The 23,973-nt window shown below is 36.7% G+C and overlaps 1 protein-coding gene across 4 annotated transcripts in view; it reads left to right on the top strand.

Moving 5' to 3' along the window:
* kcnq5a (potassium voltage-gated channel, KQT-like subfamily, member 5a) overlaps positions 1 to 23,973 on the top strand; it is a 587,467-nt gene that overhangs the window by 529,809 nt on the left and 33,685 nt on the right. For all 4 annotated transcript variants that reach the window (XM_051919603.1, XM_051919604.1, XM_028820254.2 and 1 more), the window contains 2 exons: positions 563 to 780; positions 15,214 to 15,322. In XM_051919603.1, coding sequence (XP_051775563.1) covers positions 563 to 780; positions 15,214 to 15,322 — 327 coding nt within the window. The remainder of the gene's footprint in view (positions 1 to 562; positions 781 to 15,213; positions 15,323 to 23,973) is intronic.

Here is a 23,973-nt window from a genome sequence, read left to right on the forward strand (position 1 = left end):
AGCTACCATATTATGAAATTAAGGTGGAGCTGTGCCAGAGCAATTCTGCAGCATCTATTGCTGAAAGTGATGTGCCTTAGGCTGATATCCTGGTTGCTGAGTTTGGGCCTGAGGGAGCATTGCTTGCGTGATATTGCATGTAGTGAAAAGTGCATGGTTCAGGCAAATAGAATGGAAGAAACTGCATGAAATTCCATTTTGCTAAATTGAATTGTATTTCTTACTATGATTATTAGTTAATTAGTTAATAATGGTCAATATGCAGTACATTTTAAAGTATGTGGACTTTACATTTAATATATAGTGATAAGCTGAGACTAACAAAATCTAAAGAAAAAGATAAGCTAATTATTAGAAGTACACCATAATGTTTGAAAAGCAAAATATTTGTTTGTACTGTTGATTAAAAAATAACCAGCCTTATATTGTCCTGCCTTAACTCCTGTTGGCATAATTAAATTGGAAAAGTACTACAGAGTGAGAGCCAAGCATTCACTGATACTGACGCATGCCATATTAATGAGCTGTTTTATTGAGGCTTCTTTTTCTTCTTTCTTTGTAGCAATAAGTTAAGTTTCAAAGAACGAGTGCGAATGGCAAGCCCTAGAGGCCAGAGTATTAAGAACAGGCAAACGTCACTTGGAGATCGGCGGTCGCCCAGCACTGACATCACAGCTGAAGGTAGCCCAGCCAAGGTTCAAAAGAGCTGGAGTTTTAATGACAGAACCCGGTTTAGACCATCCTTGAGGTTGAAGAGTCAGTCTCGCAGCACAACTGATGGTAAGTTTCCTTTTTTGTGTTCGTAAAAATTATTTATTAATGCTTTAAAATCTATTCATTTTTTTTGTCAAGCGCCTCCTAACTACTTGTAACAAAAAAAGACCCTATAAATGACATACATTCGACTCATCTTGATGTCTAGTTATGCAAGATACCAAGCTTTTTGGGTTCCCCTCTGTTTTTCCCACTAGACCCATAAAACACTCATTTGTATGCCATATTTTGCGTAGGAATCTTTATGATGATAAACCAGTGGGTGTCTAGCAAAAATGAACAAAAGGACTTGAAATTGTCCATGCCATATCCACTGACTCCTCGGGTTCACACCCCAAGTGCCTTTTCATCTATCTATCTATTATATAGTGCCTTTCACATCTATCTATCTATAGTCCTCTATCAGAGTTTGAAAACAGACAAATTTCTTTTACAATTGAGTATATGTAGACTTTAAACATTTAAAGTGAAGCACATATTTCAATACTTCAAGTATTTGACACAGCTATTCTTGTTTATTATGTACTTCTACCTCATAAAGTAAATCAGTACATTTCGTTTGAACTGTGAAACACCTTACACTAATTTTGACTTTTCTAAACTGCTCTCTTACCTAGCTGTTGTTATATACCGCATTACTGGACTTTCACAAACTACATTCTGGCTCAGTGATATAGATGCGTTTTACTGTGATCAGCATGCATGCAAAACAACAGTAAGAAGCTGAAAAGCTGAAGGGTTTGACCAGCCAACTATTACATTACTGTTAAATGTTCTGTCCCTGTCTCACACTTGATCGGCCTTCTATTGAGAAAGCAAAAAAACAATTAAATACTGCTTGTAAGAAAGACTTGCTAAGCACTCAGTTCTTTCTGGGATTTTCAATGAGTGGTCACTTTATTAGGTATACCCGTCCAATCAACATACAAGATCAAACTAGCAATCTTTATATGTGCAGTTTATTAGGAAAATGGGCAACATTTCAGGTTTAAGTCATATCAAATAAAGCATGGCAGGAGATGTCAGATGTGATGGAATACATAACACTGTCACTTGTCTCTTTAACAATTTGCCATCCCTTAAAAACTTCCAGCCAACAGAAGTCCTGTGGCCCAAAGAGAGTGATGATGGAAACGGTGAAGGAGTTAGTAACCTATCAATTACGTACAATAGTGGTGTCAAAGTAAACATACCAAAGAGTTCAGGTTTTTGTACCTTGTAATGGATATAGTATGGCAGACTACCATCCAACAGTATTCAGCTACCTTCAATGAAAAACAAGAAGGTAAAGTTACAGTGAGCTAAAGAACAAAACCATTGTACGACTGAAAAAACATCACCCCGTGTAATGAAACCTATTTCATTCCTTACAGCACAGATTAGTTAATATGGAAAACATTTGTTGCCTTAGCTGCCATAGTATGTACCACTGCTTATTACATATAAGGTTCACTTATTTTTGCATACAGGCTAATATTTACCTACTTCTTTTCATTTCATGCATCATTTCCTGAAAAGGATACATAAAATTATTTGTTACAAATCCCTTTTTGTAAGAAACAGGGACTAGTTTTGAAGTAAATGTACTTAATTAGATATTTGTCCTTCCTCTTAAAGGGAACATTTTCTGGGACCACAGCTACCTTGTCTTAGCAAGGGCACAACTGTACAAGGCATTTAAAATGTTAGTATGTAGTTTTTTAGTCCAGTAAATCTTCCAGTAACTGTGACATATCAGTCAGAGTGGTGTATATTGGATAGTGTATAATGTAACTGTAGCAAGAATGAATTTAATAAAATATAGACAAAGGGACTGCAAAACAGCATGAATAGGAAAGATTATACATCAGACATTAAGGGAATTTGGCCAATTAATCATAATTAGGAAATACCAATAGTAACATTATAACATTAAAAATAAAGTTAAGAGAAAGTAAGGCACCTGATCAAACCACCTGTAGTGTCCAGCTAATGCCATTTCATTTAGAAATTAAAAGGATATGGTATAGGATTACCCATAACATTAATTATAAAAAATGTCCAGCTTTCTCCATTACTGTTTAAATCTTTACCATTTGAAATTACTATACAAGCTGTTAATAACATGTATGCTACTAGCACCAGTGGCTACATACACTTTTTAAAGAAATGTAAAAATGACCTTAATATGAGATTGATGAAGATCAAGGTAGACTTGAAGGGTCTGTTCTGTCTCACTGGTCTTTTGTTTGCAGAGATTTGTCTCGGTGTCATAACAACCAAGTCATTCTCAGGAGTGAATTATAAATTAGTCGACAACAGAAATCCTTTCACAAACCTTGCTAAACCCCTTTCTCGCAATTTGGAAGTATTTGCTATTGTAGCCAAGCTTGGAAAGCATTCTCCTTGACTGTTTTGTTTTTTAACTTTTCAGGACCAATGTGTCTAAGAAGATAGCTGTGATAGCAAGAAGGTATTATCTAGAGAGATATAAATACAGTGGAATAGATGGAATTGGTTGTCTGCCAAAATTCACTGCCAAGGCAAAACAAGCATCAGGCGGGATGCCATTATGTCAAATATTTACTATATCAGTAAAGGCAAGAGTAACCAGAATGTTTTGATGTATGTTTTTATTATATTTAATTGACTAAGACAAATTGAACCTGAAGAATATGATTCCGTGCCGGACATGGTCAAGCTCTTTTAGCCTTCACTAGCCTCTACTTAAATGAATAGACACCAAAAAAAGCAAGTTTGTGCTCAGCAAGCATTGACATTACTGCAATTAAACAGCTGATGATTCTCTGAAATTGACTCCTGCCCTCAGGTTATTTTAGAATGTCAATAAATCTCTAACGTGAATTACTTTTTATCTGACATTCTAACAGCAGTTAATCAGAGGAACTTAATGAAAACCAAGTAGCTGAATTAAACTGTGCATTTTAAAATAGACAGATGAAGCATTATTTAAAATTTGCTATTAAAAATGATGATGATCTCATACTTATTGTATGGTATTTCCATTCTTTTCCATTCCCCATGTTTCCGTTAATTATATTGTATATCGTTGTCATGGCAGCTCAGTGGTTATTGTTGCTATTTCATTCCTAGTCTTGCCACTGGTTGTATAAATTTTAAAAATTCTTTCTGATGGCTGTCTGTATGTTGATAATCCAGTTTCCCCACACATATTGAAGAAGTGTGACTGTTAAAATTTGTTGTGAAACTCTTCAGATCTGCCTTTGCCTCTTGTTCATTACCAGCGATTGATTCCTTGCTTGATAATCGGTCAAAGGAATGAGTCTTTCACTCAAAAGAATGTTTGATAATATTACCCCCTAGTCCTTGTCTTCAGATACCTTCTTGACATTTAAATTTTAAGCCATATTCCTCCCACACTACTACATTTTCATCTGAAAATTGAATTTTCAAACAAAAAAAAAATCTCCAACAACACTAGAATTTTCGCATCATTTACAAAAGTATCTCTGCCCTCACTAAAATTACCTAAAACACACTGGGCATGTGTGCATCGGAGGAAAAATCTTTGACGGGACTGCATAGTAAAAAGCTTAGAACCATGTGAAAGTTGCCTTGTACTTTTGTGTGATTTCAGAAGTGCCAGTGAAGTATAGATAGAGAAATAAATCCTTTAATGAGCCTTAGCGAATTGCCGCTGTATCACATTAATGTGGTGATCAGAGTCATAAAACTAATTCAGTAGAGAAAATAAATAAATAAATGTGTATCCACAGATGTCTATATCTTAGATTTACTGCCTTATTCCACACCTGTCCACTTCATTAAGTGCCTTGTTATAAATTTTGCTGCAGAAAGACCCTTCCTTATTGAATGGCAATGCGATTTATCACAAAACTGTAGTGACCTGTAAATTATTTGCCTTTTGTGCATGTATGCAGCATTCAAACTGTGCAAACTCAAATTAGATCCATACAGGTAAGCGTCTCACTAGCACCAGGCAAAGCAACAATGTCGGAGCATGTCTTTCTTCCATGAATGAAGGGTGGCCAATCAGGCAATGAGATGTTGTAATGAGCAGGGTCCAGTCAGGGAAGGGCCATCTAATAAGCACGAACCAATCACAGCATGATGGGGTACGTGTTTATAAAAAAAATTGTTGTCACCCATCTGCACTGAAACACTGCTCCATCATTTTCAGAAATGTACGGCTTTATAGAGTGTTTTTGAAAGTATTCATTTTCAGTGGTTAAAGACTCCTGGATAGTGTGGACAAAAGGTGAAAATATAGACAAATGTTTGCGTTTTTAAATAAAAATGTGTTAGTGTGGATGGGGCCTTAAAATAGGTTAATGGTACTTTCCGTATAATGCCACTGTTTGGTTATCTTGGAAACCTAAAAGATTCTTTGCCTTGATTGCATTTATGGAGTTTGTTCGTGTTCATTTGGAATTATAGAAAAACAAACATTGCTATTTTGAACGACTAAAGCTGGTATCAACTACGTGACTTCTAGTCATGTGGTATGTCAGATGTGCTGACCACAGTTGTTGATCTTGTAAGCTGACATGCTTTAGTGACACGACTAAGCTTCTCTTCTGTTTGTGAGGTCCAAAGCAGTTTTGAAAACACCCGCATTTCTTATTCCTCATCGGTACATTACATGCATCATACTTCTGGGTGGGCATTTATTGGTTGTCAGCTGCTATACACACAAAGCCACCCCTACAACTAAAGACAAAATCAAGCCTATTTAATTTAATTGGAGCGGGCTGCAGACTGGTCAGACTGAGTCATTGGGTATGTTGCATAAGTTTTTTTGGCATAGCAGAGTTAAATGGTGAGCTTTACTCTTTAAACAGTACTCTGTAATTGTCATTTTTATTATCTAGGTGTGCCAGGATGGTATACAGTACATGGATAGATTATCTTCTGTGGACCAGTTTTACTGATATGCAAATTGAAGGTTTTAACAACTATCTGGGATATTCCATTTATTGTGTCCCAATACCTGTTTGTCAAAGCATTAATTCACAATGGGAGTGATTGCTACTGGAACAGGCATAATTATTGTCTTTTTGAAGGAGGTTGCAACCACAGATGCTGTCAGGGAGGCATGAAAAAATGTAATTGAAAACACCAGCTATTTAAAGTTAAAGGTTTTTTAAAATGCACCTTGAAATTCCATGCACGCCATACACATAGAGGATGCTGACTTGTTTAAAAATGCCCCTTACCTCACGTGATAACAAACTGCCTTCCATGCAGTTGTCTACAGGACCATATGATTTATCCTTCTGTAAGCATTGCTAAACCCTTCCACATTTCACATATATGATGACTGCTGCTAAATTTGGTTTACAGCTTATACCTAACATGACCATTTATTTTTTTCCTCAAAACGGGACATCTACTAATTTTTAGGTAATAGTATGTGTATTCAAGAAAATGTATATTTCTTCATAGTTTTTATTTATTAATGAAAAGAACAGAAATGAACACGTGAAAATAAATAATTTATGTGGTCTTATATTTTTCTGAAGAACAAATTTGCTTAAGTATATTTGGTGTTGATTTCAAATAAGAATGAAATTCTTGGCAGGGTTTTTAAAAATTTACTTTGGTAATTAACATTGCTTTAAGAACTGCGACTTGCAGATGTGTTTTTTCGCTCGTCCACAACTTATTCATAAGAGAAAAGACCCTTTCTACGGGTGCATTAGTGCCGGGCAGACATAAAATATATTCAATAATTATACGAAAGTTTGTATGATTCAAATTATTGGTGTGAAAGTGTTTGAACAATTCCACCCAACGACTTTCGGTTGAAACATTCCCAGTGTTCCGTTCTGTCACTTTTTGCGGTGTAACGTGAATACTCATCAAATACTTCTGTATCTTGGTTACAATTAATAAATCCCTTTTCAATCAATACATCCATTACACTTTGAATTTCTTCCCACATAGGTATTTTGGTTAAATTCGCCCATTCAAATATTTCTAATTCTTCACAGAACAAAGTCCACTGCTCCAAATATTCTTTGCTTATTTTATAGAACTCAGCAGCTGTAGTTTTCATATATTCTTCGTCAACACCACTGCAGCCATTTTCTTGCAATTTTGCCATTAAATTACAAATGGAGTAACAATAACACACGTCAATAAAAAAACAATAATAATTAATCATCAAGAAAGATGCACAAGCTGTCTACACGTACTCGCAACTGAGGAGCGAGCGAGCTAGCAGGCTTCTGACCGACTTGCATGTGTGCGAGACGTATTGCGCATGCCATCATCGCCGCGCTACTAGGCGCTACCGTCAGATTTTTTGATTTTTCGCACCTTATATTGAAACTAGCCGACGCCCGCCATAGCATACGGCGGTGTAAGAATAGGAACGGAAAACGGTGAGAAAGGAATTCAGAAATCAAGAAGAAATAAATACTTCTTGAAAGACGCAGTGTGCATGTAGAATTTCCGGCCAAGCAGGATTACATGTGAAAGTGATAAATAAATCAGGCTTTCTGAATTTACATACTATGGCCATGGCATCCTGATAGTTTTGTTGCATGTATCTTGGACTTCCTGGAAATGTGGACGGTAATATGATCATTACATCATCATGTAATCTGAGATAGTTGAGACGCGCACCCTCTGTTTTAACATACACATCTACGACGTACTGTTGGAATAGTTTGCCGCTGGAGTGCAAAATACTAAATGTATTCCTCATTGCTAATCTGAACGCGTAAAATTGGCATAGAGTAAGCCTTATTCGCTTGCCTGTTCTTTTATTGGGAACATGTAAATCTTTGTGCCAGCCAATGTCTCCATAAGGGAATAAAAGTTGGTAAACCATAGGATCACAATTCATATTCAGCGTGGAAATCTGTTTATAGGAGTTGCCTATAGGATAGATGCAAATGTCCCTTTCGTCAGACGTTTCGCCATCTTCTCCAACGAAAATTGCCGCAACATCGGTGTGACATGTCGGGGCATTGTATCGTCGTAAATCCTGCCTAGGGTTTTCCTTGAAAACCATTCGTACAGATGCTGTTGGATTGGACTGAGCGATTTCACCTATGTGTTTATATGATTTAGTAAAGGGGTTCATGGTTCTGAGCATGGAATCTAGCTGGAGAAGTACATTTTCGCTGGATGCAGAGTTTGCTTTATTTTGTAAGCGTACTTCGGTAGCTTGCGCTGTGTCAAAAACATACAACTGTCCATATCCTGGAGAGGTAGAAGTGTTAGTGTATAGTGGAGAGATTTAGTGATAAATTTGCACGTGTATTTTAAAACAGTATGGTCCATGGCCAGGAGGTTGAGTTATCTGTGCACCCATGGAAGCAAACGCTAGAGAAGAGTTGTATTCTCGAATGTGTTCACGATAATTTTTAGCTTCTGCTGTTTGCTGTGCAAGAAGCTGCTGTAAAGACACAGATGGCTCCCGCAAAGGTGGTAAAGCTACTTTACCGTTGTGGCAGCACCTCGAGTACTTGTTGGATGTGTTACACTCAGCAGGCCAGTATAGTGCATGACATGGAAGAGGACGAATAGGAATCAAAAAATGCCGTGTCGGCTGCATGTGGGCGGGACCGGTTTCGAAGTGGAAGCAGGACGAACCAGAAGAGAAATATATATAAGAGATTATTACAGTGGGTTGCTCTCTTTCTGAAAACGGGACATTTCGGCGTCCCAAAGCTGTGCTTGGGGACAACGGGATAGGCTACCTAAAAACGGGATGGTCCCGTTCAAAACGGGACATATGGTCACGTTACTTATACTTCTTCTGATGTGTAGATAATTGAATGGCTTTTTCTGTTCTTCTACCTGCAATTCTTGCATGTTCCCATACCAGTGACTTGAAATATATTACTGTAAGCCTTGAGTAGATTTCAGTCACTGGTGCTCTCTGGCTTATAATTGGTTTTATAGGCACATGACCATCCACACATCTTCTTATGGTTATGATATTTGCATATTCTTCCACATCTGATGAGGAGTCTCTAAATACTTCCCATGTACTGAATGAAAATAATCCTAAGTTTTTCCTCCAACTCTTTCACAGTCTTTCTTTACTAAATGGTTTTCTGGAAGCAGAGATGGTTTTACTGTCAGAAGTGAGGACAGAGGAGTGTGGTAACAGTGCTTTTTCAGGATCTTTACAGTGATTTAGAGTGTTAGCTACCTTTTGGATCAGGTGACATGCTTATGATATTTAGGATAAGTGTTCTTTAAAAAGTTTAACCACCCTGATAATTTTACAGTTATGTGACACTAATAACTACACTCCCATACTTAGAACTCATATAATGTAATGCAACCCTTCACTCTGAGGTGAGACGCAGCACCACAACCCACAACATACCTCTTTCTTTACTCAGTTCCTATAAAATGTTGCAAAATTTTAAAATTAGGATCACTACACACTGATGAATTTAGGAGGATTGAGATTTAAAAGGTCAGATGTTCCTATCTTGTAGACAGTCTATTCCCTTTCAACGTGGAGCCTTCTGCAAAATTAAACAGTGATCTAGAGTGTTAGCTACCTTTCTGAGACAGGTGACATGCTTATGATATTTAGGATAAGTGTTTCTTAAATTTGTATTGTTGCAGTTCTCAGGAACAATAAATAATCCCACAGGATATGATTTTTTGTAATGATTTTGTGTAATCACTTGGCGCACTGTATTTTGGTTCATGGAAGAATGTAGAAGAAAAGCTGGGTAATGCTTGATTACCAAATATAACTTTTTGAGACATTTTTTTACAACTGCACCATGAATTGCTTATCATCTCCTCAACTTTTATCTGACCATTCAGTTTCATCCATTAGGTAGATAGACACCTCAGCCATCTATCTTTATGTCAGCATCTGGTGTCTCTGCAGACAGCCGTGTTTCCAAGAAAGAAACATCACAGCAGTTTCTGATATCTGTTCATGCATCCTTTGATCCCACATTACTGCAGTAATGCTTTGCCTAAAAATATACTGTACTGTAGGGTTGTACATTATTGAATGTTTAACCACCTTCTGTGGTTTGTTTGATGATTTGATCATGTACAACATATATGTCTGTTATTAGCTTCTATACAGGAAAATATAGTAGAGTGACACTTCCAGTGCTTCAGTTTTTTGGAGTGGTTTGAGAAGAAAAAAAAATTAAACCTAGTAACCTCAATCATAAAATCTGTATTCATTTTGTTGGCTGCAGTCCATCTCAGGGAATACTGTGTGACTACATAAATAAAGAAGAGCAGGAGGTTATTAGGTGTGTTTTGAAAAAATAAATACAGCTAATACATCAATAATGCTAGCCATGCTTTTGCAAAGCCTGTACTGAACAGAAGACAATTTTTCAGTACTGTATTGCAAGGACATTGGCCTTTTTTAAGCAAAGATTTCTCCTTTTTAATCTCCTTAATCACACTTCTCTTCAGTTTCATTCCACTTATTCCATTGAGGGTCATTTTGGCAACTCCTTCCTTCTCTGTCCATGGTAAATTCCCATATGGCTCATTGCCAGCTGAGATCTGATCCATCCAGCATATCCTGTGTTTTATTTCAGTGGGTTGTGCCTGGAACACCTCCTGCAGGAAGTACCTAGAGTCATTCTTGACGGTTCGAATCCCGTAAATGCCAATAGGGACTCTGCTCTGTTGGACCCTTGAGCAAGGCCCTTAATCTGCAATTGCTGAGCGCTTTGAGTAGTGAGAAAAGCGCTATATAAATACAAAGAATTATTATTTTACTTCTACATTCAGATCACCTCCCCTCTAGATCTGGGAAAGCAGCTGGTCTTTTCTGAGATGACTGTTTTGTGGAGCACCTCACCCTGTTATCGATACTGAGCCCACTAGCCTGCACAGAAATGTCATTTTGGAGCCTTTGTTGTTGCACTCATATTCCTTGAGTCACTACCCATCGCTTTTTTACAGTTGGCAGATATGTGGTTGTAGAATGACTTGCAAATTAAGAGCCTCATTCAAAGACTTTGCTACATATTCACCACAGTGATTCAGTATCTTTTCCACAATGTGCTTCTGGTACATTGATTTGTACATCAATGTCATGGTGACCTCAGTATTCCCTTCAGAAGTAGATACTTAAATTTCACCAGCTGGTGCAGCTATTCATCCCTTATTTGCAGGGTAAATGCCACTCATTTCCATTAGAGGACCTTGGATTTGGAGGTGGCAAATCTCTTCCCATTTACATCGCACTCAGCTCTGAACAAATCCATTGCATGGTGCAGATTACAGTCTATTAAAGCCAAGAGAACAACATTATCTGCAAGCAGCAGAGATGGAACTCAAGGTTCTCAAACTGGGTAGTTTTGCATACATGGTCATAAGCCTTTCCCAATCCACAAAGTACATGTAGAAAGGACTAAGAAATTCCCTAAACCATCAATTATCTATGCATGGACAAATAATTGTTTCACAGCCAGAACAGAATCCTCAAAGTTTGCTCTCAACCTGTGGTTCAATTATTAAATGAAGAACAGTATTGGTTTTCCATTGAGACTTATGAATGTGCCCCCTTCGTAACTGCAACACATCCCATTGGCTCCCATTTTGAAAATGAAGACCAATACTCTAGACACCCTCTAGATGCCATCTTTCACACACCACTGAAGTGGTGTGATAGGCAAAACAATTTACAATACCTAGTGCTTTCAGTATTTGATGTCAGATCTCATCTGCAAAAGCAGCCTTGCCACTACAGAGATTTTTAATCACCACAGTGAATTCACCCACAGAGATGGACCCAACCTCAATCAACGTTCCTGGCACTGCCTCCTCCTCCCAAGTCTTACTGCACCCTTTTCACTTAGGAGTTCCTCAAAGTGCTTCTTCCATCCTTGAACTATATTCCCAGTGTAGTCAGCATTTAGTAATCCTTGCTGAGAATAGCTTGGGCGATGTCCTGTCTACCCTTCTTAAATTATTGAATACTTTGTCAGCACTTTTTCAAGGCCATCCAAAAGTCGTTCATTTGGCCTTTAAAAGATTGGGTCTCTCACAGACCTCTGTAGAAAAAGCTCTTCCACTGGTGAGAGTCAAACTCATCCTGAACCATGGCATCTCCTAGGCATTATTAGCATACCTTCATTACCCATTTGGGTTTCCAGGTCTGTCCAGCAAGCACTTGCAGTTACCTGAGCCTGCTCACAGGGAGGCTTCAATACTCAAGTGTAAAATGATAGAATTAACTGGAAAGGTGAGGTTTGAGAAAAACAGCCTATGTGATCTAAATTCAATAATGAACTGTTACTTGATGTCTGTGCTGGCTATACTTTGTCCATAATGAATTCCATATTCAAATACAAGGCTGCTCATAAGTATACCTGCTCCTAGTGCACCTTGGGTCAAAGGTTCTTTTCCTAATTTTAATAATAAACTGTAAATCCAGTGGAACGTTTCTTCCTTCATTCACAATTTCTGTGACCATAACTAGCCATAACAGTGACTTTAAATTTGAGACTTGGATGAAAAATCGAGATGTGAAAAGACAAAACTTGCCAAATGCACAACTGATTAGCAAATCTGATATCAATTTTTACATCAGAGGATTTTGTGTTTTATTTTTTCAATAACTTATTGCATATCTGATCTTATTATTATAGTAAACATTTGTTCAAAAGAAGGAATACAAAGTCCGCCGAAGCTAAACTTAAATAGGAAACACCTAAAACTACATTTAAGCTACTGGTAGTCTTAGTTATAATCTTCTAATTGGTGAAAGTTAAAAACTGCTGGGTATCAAATCACAAATGTGAGTAGGATTCCCAAGGTTTTCCCATCTGAATGTTTGTTAGTCCAATGATTTGTCATCCTTTTCTAGCTCTAAGACAGTCCTTTGGAAGACAACACTTAACAAAAATGAAACAAAAAGGCGAGGAGCTACTTCTTTAATTACAGGGAATACACATTATAGCAAAAGAAAATAAAAAGACCCAACATTACTGAAATAGTTTTGCTTCTTTGGAACATGGTATTGAAAAATTGTTAAAATCCCCCTTAATAAACAGCTTTTTGTGTTTCTTATTTTAGCATATCTGAAACCAGTTGTGTTTAACAAATTTTAACCACCCTAATAATTTTACAGTTATGTGACAATAATAACTACACTCCCATACATACAACTCATATAATGTAATGCCACACTTCACTCTGAGGTGAGACACTGCACCCCAACCCACAACATACCTCTCTACTCAGTCCCTTTAAAATGTTGCAATATTTTAAAAATAGGATGACTACATACTGGTGAACTTAGGAGGATTGAAATTTAAAGGGTCAGATGTTCCTATCTTGTAGACAGTCTGTTCCCTTTCAACTTGGAGCCTTCTGCCAAATTAAACACAAGTCATACATTATTCATTTATATCACCAGCCTTTAGATTGTCCAAACTATTACACTGCTAGATATCCTCAGGCGACATCTTTCTGTCACAGTAATTATGGTAAAGATCATTAGAGTGTCTGCCAATTCTGAGTTTGTCTTGGATCAAACCTTGTCACTTAAAAGGAAGGAACATGGAAGATTTACAGAATATATTGAAGGTATATTGCACCAATGATTTATTACGCTTTAGTTTTCTCTAGTGTGGCTTCCCAGTAGACACATATGGTTAAGGGATGAACAAACATGCATGTGTATCCAAATGATACTACAGAGACCATGTGCAATTAAAGAACTCTTGCAAACCCATTATGATCTCAGTGGCCTATTCTGCTTTTTAGTGAAGCGCTGTTTCAAGGGGACACTTACAAATAACATCAGAGAAGTCTATTGAGCTAATCTTAATAAAAATGTGCTATGGTTTAATAATTCTTCAATTGCACAATTATAGTACACCTTAGCTATGTCTTAGATAAGTTAAGGGGCTCCATCACCTTCTACATGAGGTTTGGTACCCACTGAAGCAACTACTCTGTGTTTTGGTTTTGACTTCCTAAGCAGATTTCCACATTTCTGCACTTGGCGCTTCCTCACTTCCTAACTGCATTTTTGTTCATCATTTTGTTTCATTTGTTCATGTTTTGTTGTTGTTTATCTACTTTTGTTATTTTGCTCATCAATATGTTTTTTAATCCTGTGAGCTGGTCATCCAGGGTGTTTTAGCACTGATTTAATACAAAGAAAGACAGAGTTTTAAATGGGTCCAATATAGGCAGGTTAATTGAACTGCCAAAAACTAAGAAAATAAAATAACATAATTAAACCTGCTTAATCAAATTCACAACAGTTGGGGATAGGGGTCTATCATGGCAACATCAAGTTACAGGTTTCAGGATTTAAATGATAACACTTTGCTTATCTTTACCATTTTGTTTTTTCATTTGCCTTTCTGTTTTTTATTGGGCATTGCTAATTTGTTGCTATGACATTCTGTGTTGCTAGTGGTGCTCTGTGCAATGTATCACATCACAGCCGTCCAAACTTTGTGTTAATAAAAGAACAACCTCAAAAAAAAGAAAAAAACAAAGGACTCAAAGATAGCTGGTCACAGGCTTCAGAAAGCAGGTGACCAAATTTACATGTGTAGTAGAGAAGATTCCATGGAGAGAGCCATTAGCTTTATATTTCTTGGGGTTTCCTTCACTGATGTCCTGATGTAGGCACTGTACCCTCTGTTTATCATCAAGAAGTCTCTAGAAGTCTAGAAACCTCCATCTACATTCACCAACTTTTACAAGTGCACAGTAGAGTCCTGAGAGGCTGCACAGGATATTACTGGCAGACAACAGCCCTCTGTTCAAGATATACACAATACATATTGCCCTAAAAAGACAAATGGCACTTCAACCACAGTCAGTATTCACCCTCCTCCATTCTGACAAATGATACAGGACCACTAGGATACCTTTTACCCTCTGATTACAAAGCTCTTCACAGACTTTGCTACTGAAACTACATGAGCAGACCCTTACACTTACTCAACCAGGCTGCCTTCTGTCTGGTGTCAGTTCCTTTCCTCCTGTTAATTTCACTTTCTTCCCAGATTTCTAAGATATGTTGATTGCTGCAAATAAATCAGCCCAATGTTCAGAAAGTGGCTGGATTGGTCAATTAGCAATAACAATTGTGTTTTCTATTTTGCTCCATAGAAGCACTCTTTTCGATATTCCTTTATTTAAAGTTTCATTTTGAAAATGTCATTTTAATGTTGGCAAATGTAAAATGATCATTTCCTTTGACGGAACATATTACATATTATAGAACAGCTCACAATTCAAAGGAGCTGCCTTTGAATTACACTACAGATTGGAAAAATGGAGATTGTAAATGATCCATTGGTTCTTAATCATACAGTTTGCAAGTGCCTTCAAGGTTAAGTGTTTAAGAGCCCATTAGAGACACTGTTATAGTGTTCGGAGCAGAAAATAAATGACAACAATCAGGCATTGTTTTACACACTTTGAAATGACTTTACTGAGTTATGATCTTTTTTTTTTATCTTACAGCTGACACCAATCTGGGAACGGATGATGGATTTGATGAGAAAGGATGTCATTGTGATGTATCAGTGGAGGATCTCACCCCAGCTCTTAAAACTGTCATTAGAGCTATCAGGTGGGTGAAGGGGTTAGGCAACAGTGTCGTGTCTAGGAAACAAAGTGAGCTGTCAGGATTTTCCTGTGGCACTTAATCACTTGTGAGACTTTCACTATAATATAACCCTTTTTATTTTTCTCTAAACATAATTTGTTTAATTGTGAATCTGCCTCAGTTGCTCTTTTGACACAAAAAGACTTGTGAAAAAAAATGTTACAGGGCATCAGGTGAGTAAAATTATTTTATACAATACCAAAACTGTCTTTATTAGACATTTGTAGACACCATGTCATAAACCTTAGTAAAAAAAACTAGTTTTCATGCTTGATGTCAGTTGTGCTGCAGCATCTTGTATGATTTAGTAGTTTACTTAATAGAAAGGACCAGACTCCCTATGCCAGGGCTTCCTGCTGTTTTTCACAGCTGTCAGCAACTTCTTGTGCTGCTGCACAAACCTGGGGAAGTCTCTCTCCATCAGTAGGGTTGTTTATTTATTCAGCCAACGCCTTTATGGGAGATGACAAGATGGCAACTTATATAATTCATTTAGTTGCATTACTTTGTCATTAAAAGAAGGCACATTAGATCACTTTGCAAGCTTATTGGCACATTGTGAAAAAGAAAACAAATGTAAAATAAAATATAATGAAATGTTCTCAACTATCTAACCAGAACTATTCAACAACTGCAGCAGTGTTCAATTTATACTATTTGGAAAATCAGATAGAACCACTTAGGAGTGTAAGGAAAAAACAAAAATGAAACAATAGAATCGCTGCTGACCAAGTGTTGGATCAAGCAGGGCTGAAAAATGAATGAATGAGGATCAACATCTTGTCTCAGTCGGTCTTGATTTTCTGTAGGTCCTTTCATAGTGCATTTCATGAAGGCCAACAAGGACACACACAAAAAGCAATAAAACAAGGTGTGAATGAGATAAATTACAAGAAAATATATTAGATGCTTTAGGTAGCGGTGATGTGGATGCAGACAGGAGTCGGCTGAAAGAAAGATCTGACCAACAGTATAGAAAAAAAGCACATCAGAAAAGAACTCGGGACAGAAATACAAAAAACAAAGGAAGTCATCTTCAGTCATGATTGAAATAATCTGATAAATATACTAACATTGTGAATTTCCCCTTGGGATTAATAAAGTATCTATCTATCTATCTATCTATCTATCTATCTATCTATCTATCTATCTATCTATCTATCTATCTATCTATCTATCTATCTATCTATCTATCTATCTATCTAACAATTTACACTTACATTAAACAAGAAAAAAACAACTAAAATAATACATTCAGTCATCTGAACATTGCTGTATTTTTGTACCAGTTTATTTCCTTATCAGGACCATTAAGAGTGAGAGCCTATCCTGGCCATAAAGAGCACAAGACTAGGCAAACTCAGAATTATATGACAACCCATCCAAGATTATCAATGTTTATGCATTGATTATTCAGATTCCAAATTGCTGAGGTTCACACATATCTACACTGAAACAAATAAAAAGAAACTTTCCAAAATGTACTCAGATTGTTAGGTGAAATTTTGAAAAGTTTCATTATCAAATACAGTTTGAATATAAATAGGCTTCTTTTAATTTAGTTGTACACTCTTTAAACATTTTCCAATAAGATTAGGACCAAAATTTCACTAAAATGAACTGAGTGAGGTTTGGAAATTTGCTTTTTAGTTTGCAGCCATCAATTAATCAGACTGCCTTTGGACTACAGGGGTGGAAAGAGTCTCTCTATCTGTTAAGGAGGGACATACAGAGTGCTCTAGGATTATTGTGAGCAAGTGATGAGCAGGACATGAAAGGAGAGCATGAAATCGTGGTCAAAAGGAAAGGTGAGGGTCAAAAAAACACCAGTGACAAAACGGGATTGAGCAACATGGATCAAAAAGCAAAAACAAAGCCATAAATCAAAATCAAAAGCAGTCAAAACAAAATAAATAAACCCAGTGCTAGGGCCTACTTAAAGTAGAAACTAAGTATCACTAAACATGACAAAAAAAGTATGTGCGTATCCACTGAGGTAAAACTCATTTATGCAAGTGTTTACAGAGAACTTGATGTCACTAGCATGACAGCCATGGTCGTGTGACATCAGCAGACAGTATTGCATGAATACAAGATAACAGAACAGTAATAAAATTAAAAAAAAAAAACCTAAACAAACAACAGATTCAGAATCTGCATGTATCAAAATTCAAAATAATTTAAAAAAAATGCATATATTTGTATATATGTGACACTAGCAAACAGGCCTTCTAGTTGGGCACTGATCCTGACAATGAGCCACATTGCTTTCACTTATATAAGTTAATGTCTTTATTAAAAATCTCACGTTTCACTTCTCTTTTATGCACCAATCTCAATTATAGTGCAGAATAGCTAAACAAACCTTAATGATGTTGGAACCTAGTTTCTCATGAGATATACTCAATAAACATCAGTGTTAAAAACATATTGCTGATCTCTGATATGGAAAACGAGTGGATCTTAAACTTTCAGTTGTGGGGCAAAATTTTGGAAAAGGGTAGGATGTAAATATAATTTCTGTAATAGCTTTTATTTGTAACCAAGTGCCTTCCTTTAAAAGGATCAATGAGCTAAACAGTCATTTTTAAAGTCTAAATTCATACTCAAGTGTTTATGACTGGAAGCAGACAATTAGCTTCGTCTATGTCTACAGCCAAAAAGACTCCCCCACATTACAGTTCAAACTGCCAAGAGGCTAGCACTAGAAAAACGTTTTAGAACCACTGGAATAAATCATAACTGGTAAATCTAAGATATTTGTTGTTTGAGAGGAGACTATTCAGTCTGTCAGACTTGTCTGGTGAGCCCTGTAGTTAAGTTGTCTCGATATCTCACCTTCACGGTTCCTGTCTAGAATTCACTTCCCTGCACCCTGGACATTTTATTTCTTAATGGCACTGAAAATGACAGGAAAAGGCATACCTGAATTGACTACGAGTTTTTCTTTGAAAGGATTATTTGTTTTTTATATCTGATTTTTGCATATTACACATTACTAATTAATGTCGTGTTATTTTAAAATGCTTGCTTCTACTCAAAAGTTCCTGGAAACTTGTGGTTTTTCCTTATTTTCCTGGATATTTTATTAAAACAGCTACTCGATTTTAGCACACAATAGGTGGGACAGCTTCATGTTAGCTTGGTTTTTACAGATCAGTGTTAATTGGCTGCTAGGATTTCAGAAATATGTTTTTAAATATTGGAGTTGAACCTTAACAAGCATACGATCAAAAAAAATATCTGTAATTACTAAGCTGACCTCTCAATAATAAAAGCTGAAACAGCAATAAGCATTAATATGAATTTAATACAGAAGTAAAGCAAGGGAGCCAGATTAAGCCATCTAATTAAATGATATGTTCCATTAACAGCAGGAATCAACTTCTAATTAAACAATTGGATAGAATCTGTAGTCAATGTAACCCTTTTAAGAAAAGCAGCTTGATCACGGCTTTATGCAGCATAACCATGCATGTCCAAAGGCAGAATTAAAAAAAATGAACTGACCGTTACACCCCTGTACTGATCTCAGACACATATTCTTTATTATCCATCCCTTGGTCTATTTTCTAAACATGGTTTAGCCATGTCATGCAGGCACTTGTCTAAGTAGCAATAGATGTAAAGCAGGAACCAGCCTCGGACAAAGAGTACTAATTAAGATTCAGTAATTACCTTCACATACATATCTGCAGGATGTGAAAGGAAGTCAGAGTACACAGAGAAAACACACATGAACACGGGTACCACCTGCCAAATACACCCAGGCAGTGACCAATGTGGTAACTGAACCTGGTTTAATAAGAGTTGTGAGGGAGCAACAATGTTTCTTTACAAGAATACAGTATCAGTGACTTTAGTAATTGGCATTCATCTTCCTACTGCAGTTCTAAAATTAAATTTCTGTTCATTTATCAGATAACCTGTGTGTTTAAAATATTCAGAACTCTATATAACCATGCTTGGATTGCATTCAATCTTTTCAGCTCCACTTGACTATCACGTGAGCAAATTTTTTCAGTTTCATATTCAGAATAATGTCTTTTTTTTTTGTGGAACATTCCACATGTGGGACACTCGCCTATAGAAAGCTTTAGTATGTCAAACCTATTTACATGGACTCCCAGGACAGACTCCAGAGATGCATGTGTTTCTTTCTGTTTTTGTGACCATTTTGAGTGTCTGTCACCAGCTAGATGAACTGATGCCATCATTCTCTGCTGCAAGCAAATCAATCAAATCAAACCAGCAAATTAACAGCGGTTGCTATCCCAGAATAATAAAGAATAATAAAGAAATGGAGCTAGGCTATGACATCTTGACAAGTATAACAAGTATGCAGTGGATGCAAGATACTGAATCTGTTAGTATTTCACTGGGGCTCTGCTGCTAGGCATTCTTTTTTCCTACAAGTTATCCTGGCCAATCATCAGTGCTTGGTGCTATACAACTTTAGCAAGGCTACACCAGAATGGAGAGTGCCTGAAGTAGTTACCTTCTGATGGGAAATTGAAATAAAAATGTGCTATATACTAAAATAATCTTACTCAGTTCTAAAAGTAAAAGGGACTACAGAGCGGTAAAATGTTTTGTCAGCCATAGGTGCTTGAGAACATAAAAACTAAGAAATCTAACAAATAAGAGACCTTTCAGTCCATCAAGCTGGTTTGTTTAGCTTATAGGTAAGTTGTCCCCATACCTCATCCAGATACTTCTTAAAGGTTGAAGTTTCTGCTTCAACTTCTTGTCTCTGTAGTTTGTTCCAGATTCTCACCTGAAGTGCTTCTTGGCTTCAGTCCTAAATTCACTTCCTCTTAATTTCTACTGGTGTCCTCGAATACATGGTGCACTAGTAATTTGAAAGAATTCTGCTATATCTACTTTATAAATGCTTTTGAGGATTTTGAAGGCCTGGATTAGTCCCCTCTGCAGTTTCCTTTGCCTGAGACAAAACAAATTTAATTCTCAGTCATTTCCTTAAGTCTTAGGATGTTCCTGGTTTCCCTTCTCTGCACAGCTTCACATGCTGTTATGTCTTCCTTGAAGCGTGGTGACACAGTGCCACATATGCTGTCTCACTAGTGCTTTATATAGTCCAAGCATAACATCCCTCCATTTATATTCAACAGTTTTTACAATATAATCTAACATGTTATTAGCCTTTTTAATTACTTCTGTACATTCATTGGTCAATGAAAATGTTGTGTTAAAATAAACCCCAAAATAGACCCCTGTAGCTCAGTGTCTCCCATCTTATATTTGTAATTGATGTTCCTTTTGTCCAGGTGTAGCACTGCACTTTTCTACATTAAACTGGATTTTCCAAGTCTTCCCCAGTTCTGAGGCTGGTGCAGGTCTGCCATTCCTCCAATTTTAGTGTCATCTGCAAATATGACAGGTTTACTAACTATACCAGAAATTATGTCATTAATATAAATCTGAAAAAGTAAAGGTCCATGGACAGACCCCTGAGGGACCACTCTCCACTCTTGAGGGAGCTCTCTCCTCTTATCTGTGAACTTTGTCTCCTGTAGGTTCACCAAATTGAGATCTTCATTTAAGTATTTAATTTAATAAGGTGCCTGCCTCAATTTTGCCCCATCACCAATGAACAGATACGGATTGAATACCAAGATGGCCTTTATCAGGATTGTTGTGCAAACACACCAAATGCACAAACTGCTACTCTACAGTTAAAGTTGAATTTGTTCATACCAAAGAACTGTGTGGTTAAAACAGGACCTGACCAAAGAATTCAAGACGAATTCTGCCAGAGCCTCTTTTAATGTACAAATTCATATTGGTTAGTTGGACATTATTCATTGATCTGTGCAAGACTATCATGAAGGAAGTAAATAGCATTATAAAATAGGCACAGTCAAAAATAAGTTGGGTAAGAATTAATACCAAAATACATAGGCATTAATACCCTGTCATTTAAGTACTTTATATTTAAAGTTGATTGGGCAATGGCAAGTAGGTGATGGGCTGTAGCAATCACATGAGAAAGACATATCAGAGAGTATGTCTGAAGGAGACGTGTAGTAGGCCTACAACCAAGTACCTGATTCATTAGTGTGTGATCATAAAAAGTGAGCTTCTTTAAAATCTATACAAATAAATGTGAGCAAAACATTTCAAAGAACACTCGCATAATATGATATAATTCTCCATGTATACTCCACAAGATATATCTCTTTCAAATATTTGAAAAAGAAAGCACACAGTTTGCTTTTTTTGACATAACAGGTTAATTAAACTAAGTCAGCTAAATACAAGAATTCCCATCTGATTATAAAAATAGAATAACACAAAAACCATTACAGAACAGAGTCTCCAAGGATTGCAGCCAAGAAACATTGATCCATATTATTATTTTTGCTATGTCCGTAAATCACTGGCATTTGAAACAGCAGCCTTAACAATGTCTGGGGTCTGGTCCCTCTCCTTAACTAGGTTAAAATGGATCTCTGCCAACAATTGTGGATAGACTGTAAAGAAAGATTTCCTGATACCTATCAGGGAGTTGTAGTTAGGAGGAGGTGGACAACACTTGACTGAGAGGAGTGAAAGCATTGAAAAGAAGAAGGAAAATGGAATTGTGCATATCATTGTACTGAATAGAAGGAAAAGAGCATGTTAAAAGGTACTGTGTTAAACAAAATAAGTATATTTGAACCCAGTACTATGTCTGTGCACTTGTTTCCTGGGCTCTGTGACACCTAACAGAGTCACCAAAGAGAGAAACTGCTCTTAGCTAAAATGCAAATACACATTCAAAAGGCTGTAAAAATGGACTATTGAAGGAAAACCAACCCAAGGGTTGTGACCAGAGTTCCACTCTCTCTCTCCTACTACTGTAAGTCTGCCACTTCTGTCTTTGAAGTCAAAAGACCCCAAAGTGTGATACAAAAACAGATTTTATTGTTGCATAGCTGGGTAGGACAGTGACAGATACAGATCATGTCAAACTAGTAAAGGCATATTGTCCTTTTTTCTGATAGATTTATTCCCATCCTGTATGACCTTAAAACAGTCCATGTATCAGCCATCTGGTGGTCATGTGTGTGATCGTACCTTCAGGTACTGTTTTACATTTGACAACTGAGTTAAGGCCACAAATGTATGCCAAGCATGAAAGAGTTTTAAGTACAATGAAACTCAGCTTGTTTGCATGGTTTGTGTTGGTTGCAACAGAGTGTGCTCTGCTATTAATGCAGTGCAAGATATGAAGTTCATTGAGATTGACAAACGGGTGTTTTGAATGCTGAAGGGGCTACTGCATAGTAAAACAGAAGTGAAGGTTTAAAGATGAAGCCAGTCTTTTGGTATTTGGCCTCATTACTCTTACCTGGCTTGTGTCTCTATCCCAAAATGTGAAATATTACAATTATTTTGTTAGCTCATAAAAATGTTGGAGGGTGAGAGAACCCCATACTTTCTTAGTATTTTATAAACAGGTCCAGGCCTCAGCCAGCATGGTAAAATGGAAAAGAATGTGAAAAAAAAGAAAAAAAGAAAAAAAAAAAAAAAAAAAAAAAAAAAAAAAATATATATATATATATATATATATATATATATATATATATATATATGTATATATATATATAATATATGAAAATACTCAGTAATATGAACCCATGTAAATTTGTGCATACCTGTCTTGACAATTTAGGTGTTTTTTTGTTAAGTTTCCATTTTTACTCTGTAGTTGACATCATTTTTACCTGAAGCAGTAAATGAAATCGATGCTATTAAAAATATTTTGTACATAAATAGGGCAGAGTCTGGTCATGAAGTAGCAGAGGACTTTTGCCAAGCCATATTTATTTGAGCCAGGCTAGACACACTCACTGCAGACAACTGAATAAATATACTCCTCAAAGCCACTATACACAAAAAAAAGCCCCAAAACTGCCCTGTTATTGTAATTAAATTCCTTATAGCAGGAGGACAAAAAATAGCACAGACAGCTAAAAGAACCAAAGTAGTGCCTGAGAGCTAAAATATTATTAGCTCCCAAAATAAGGACATCATGAAAAACTTTTTTGTTGGGAAGTTTAAGCCACCACACTGCTACTCGATTAGCCTAAAGAAAAAGTTTGTGCATTTTTAGAGTTCAAAAGTCAATGTTTATTTTATAGATACAGACAGCAGTGAAGTTAAATCAACATTCAATATGTCACTGTGGTCTGTGTTTTCAGAAAGCTCTATCTATCTATTTATCTATTATATAGTGCCTTTCATTCTAGCTGTTCATCTTTCTATCTATCTAGCAAGCTTCTACCACCAAGTTTGAGTGGTCGCATTCATTTTAATATCGATGGCCTTGAGATCTTAACGACATTTCGTTTGCCAGGTCTTAAATGGCCATCTTTGTTTTCTTTCCTCAGTCTTTGATTTCCAGTTAATCACAGCCATGGGAATCCAATGGTCAAGTAATTAGAGCATGTGGCGTGTTAAGTTCATTCAGCAGCCAGTGACAATGTCTTCCAATTTTGCCAAACTCAGCTGTAGCACTACATCATTGGCGACGCACTTGCGGCACACAATGCCATTTATTTGCTGTAAACACACCTTTGATGGAACAAGTTGAGGTATCAGGCCTTATC

The sequence above is a fragment of the Erpetoichthys calabaricus genome, chromosome 15 (assembly GCF_900747795.2).
Source record: "Erpetoichthys calabaricus chromosome 15, fErpCal1.3, whole genome shotgun sequence".
NCBI classification, from domain to species: Eukaryota; Metazoa; Chordata; class Cladistia; order Polypteriformes; family Polypteridae; genus Erpetoichthys; species Erpetoichthys calabaricus.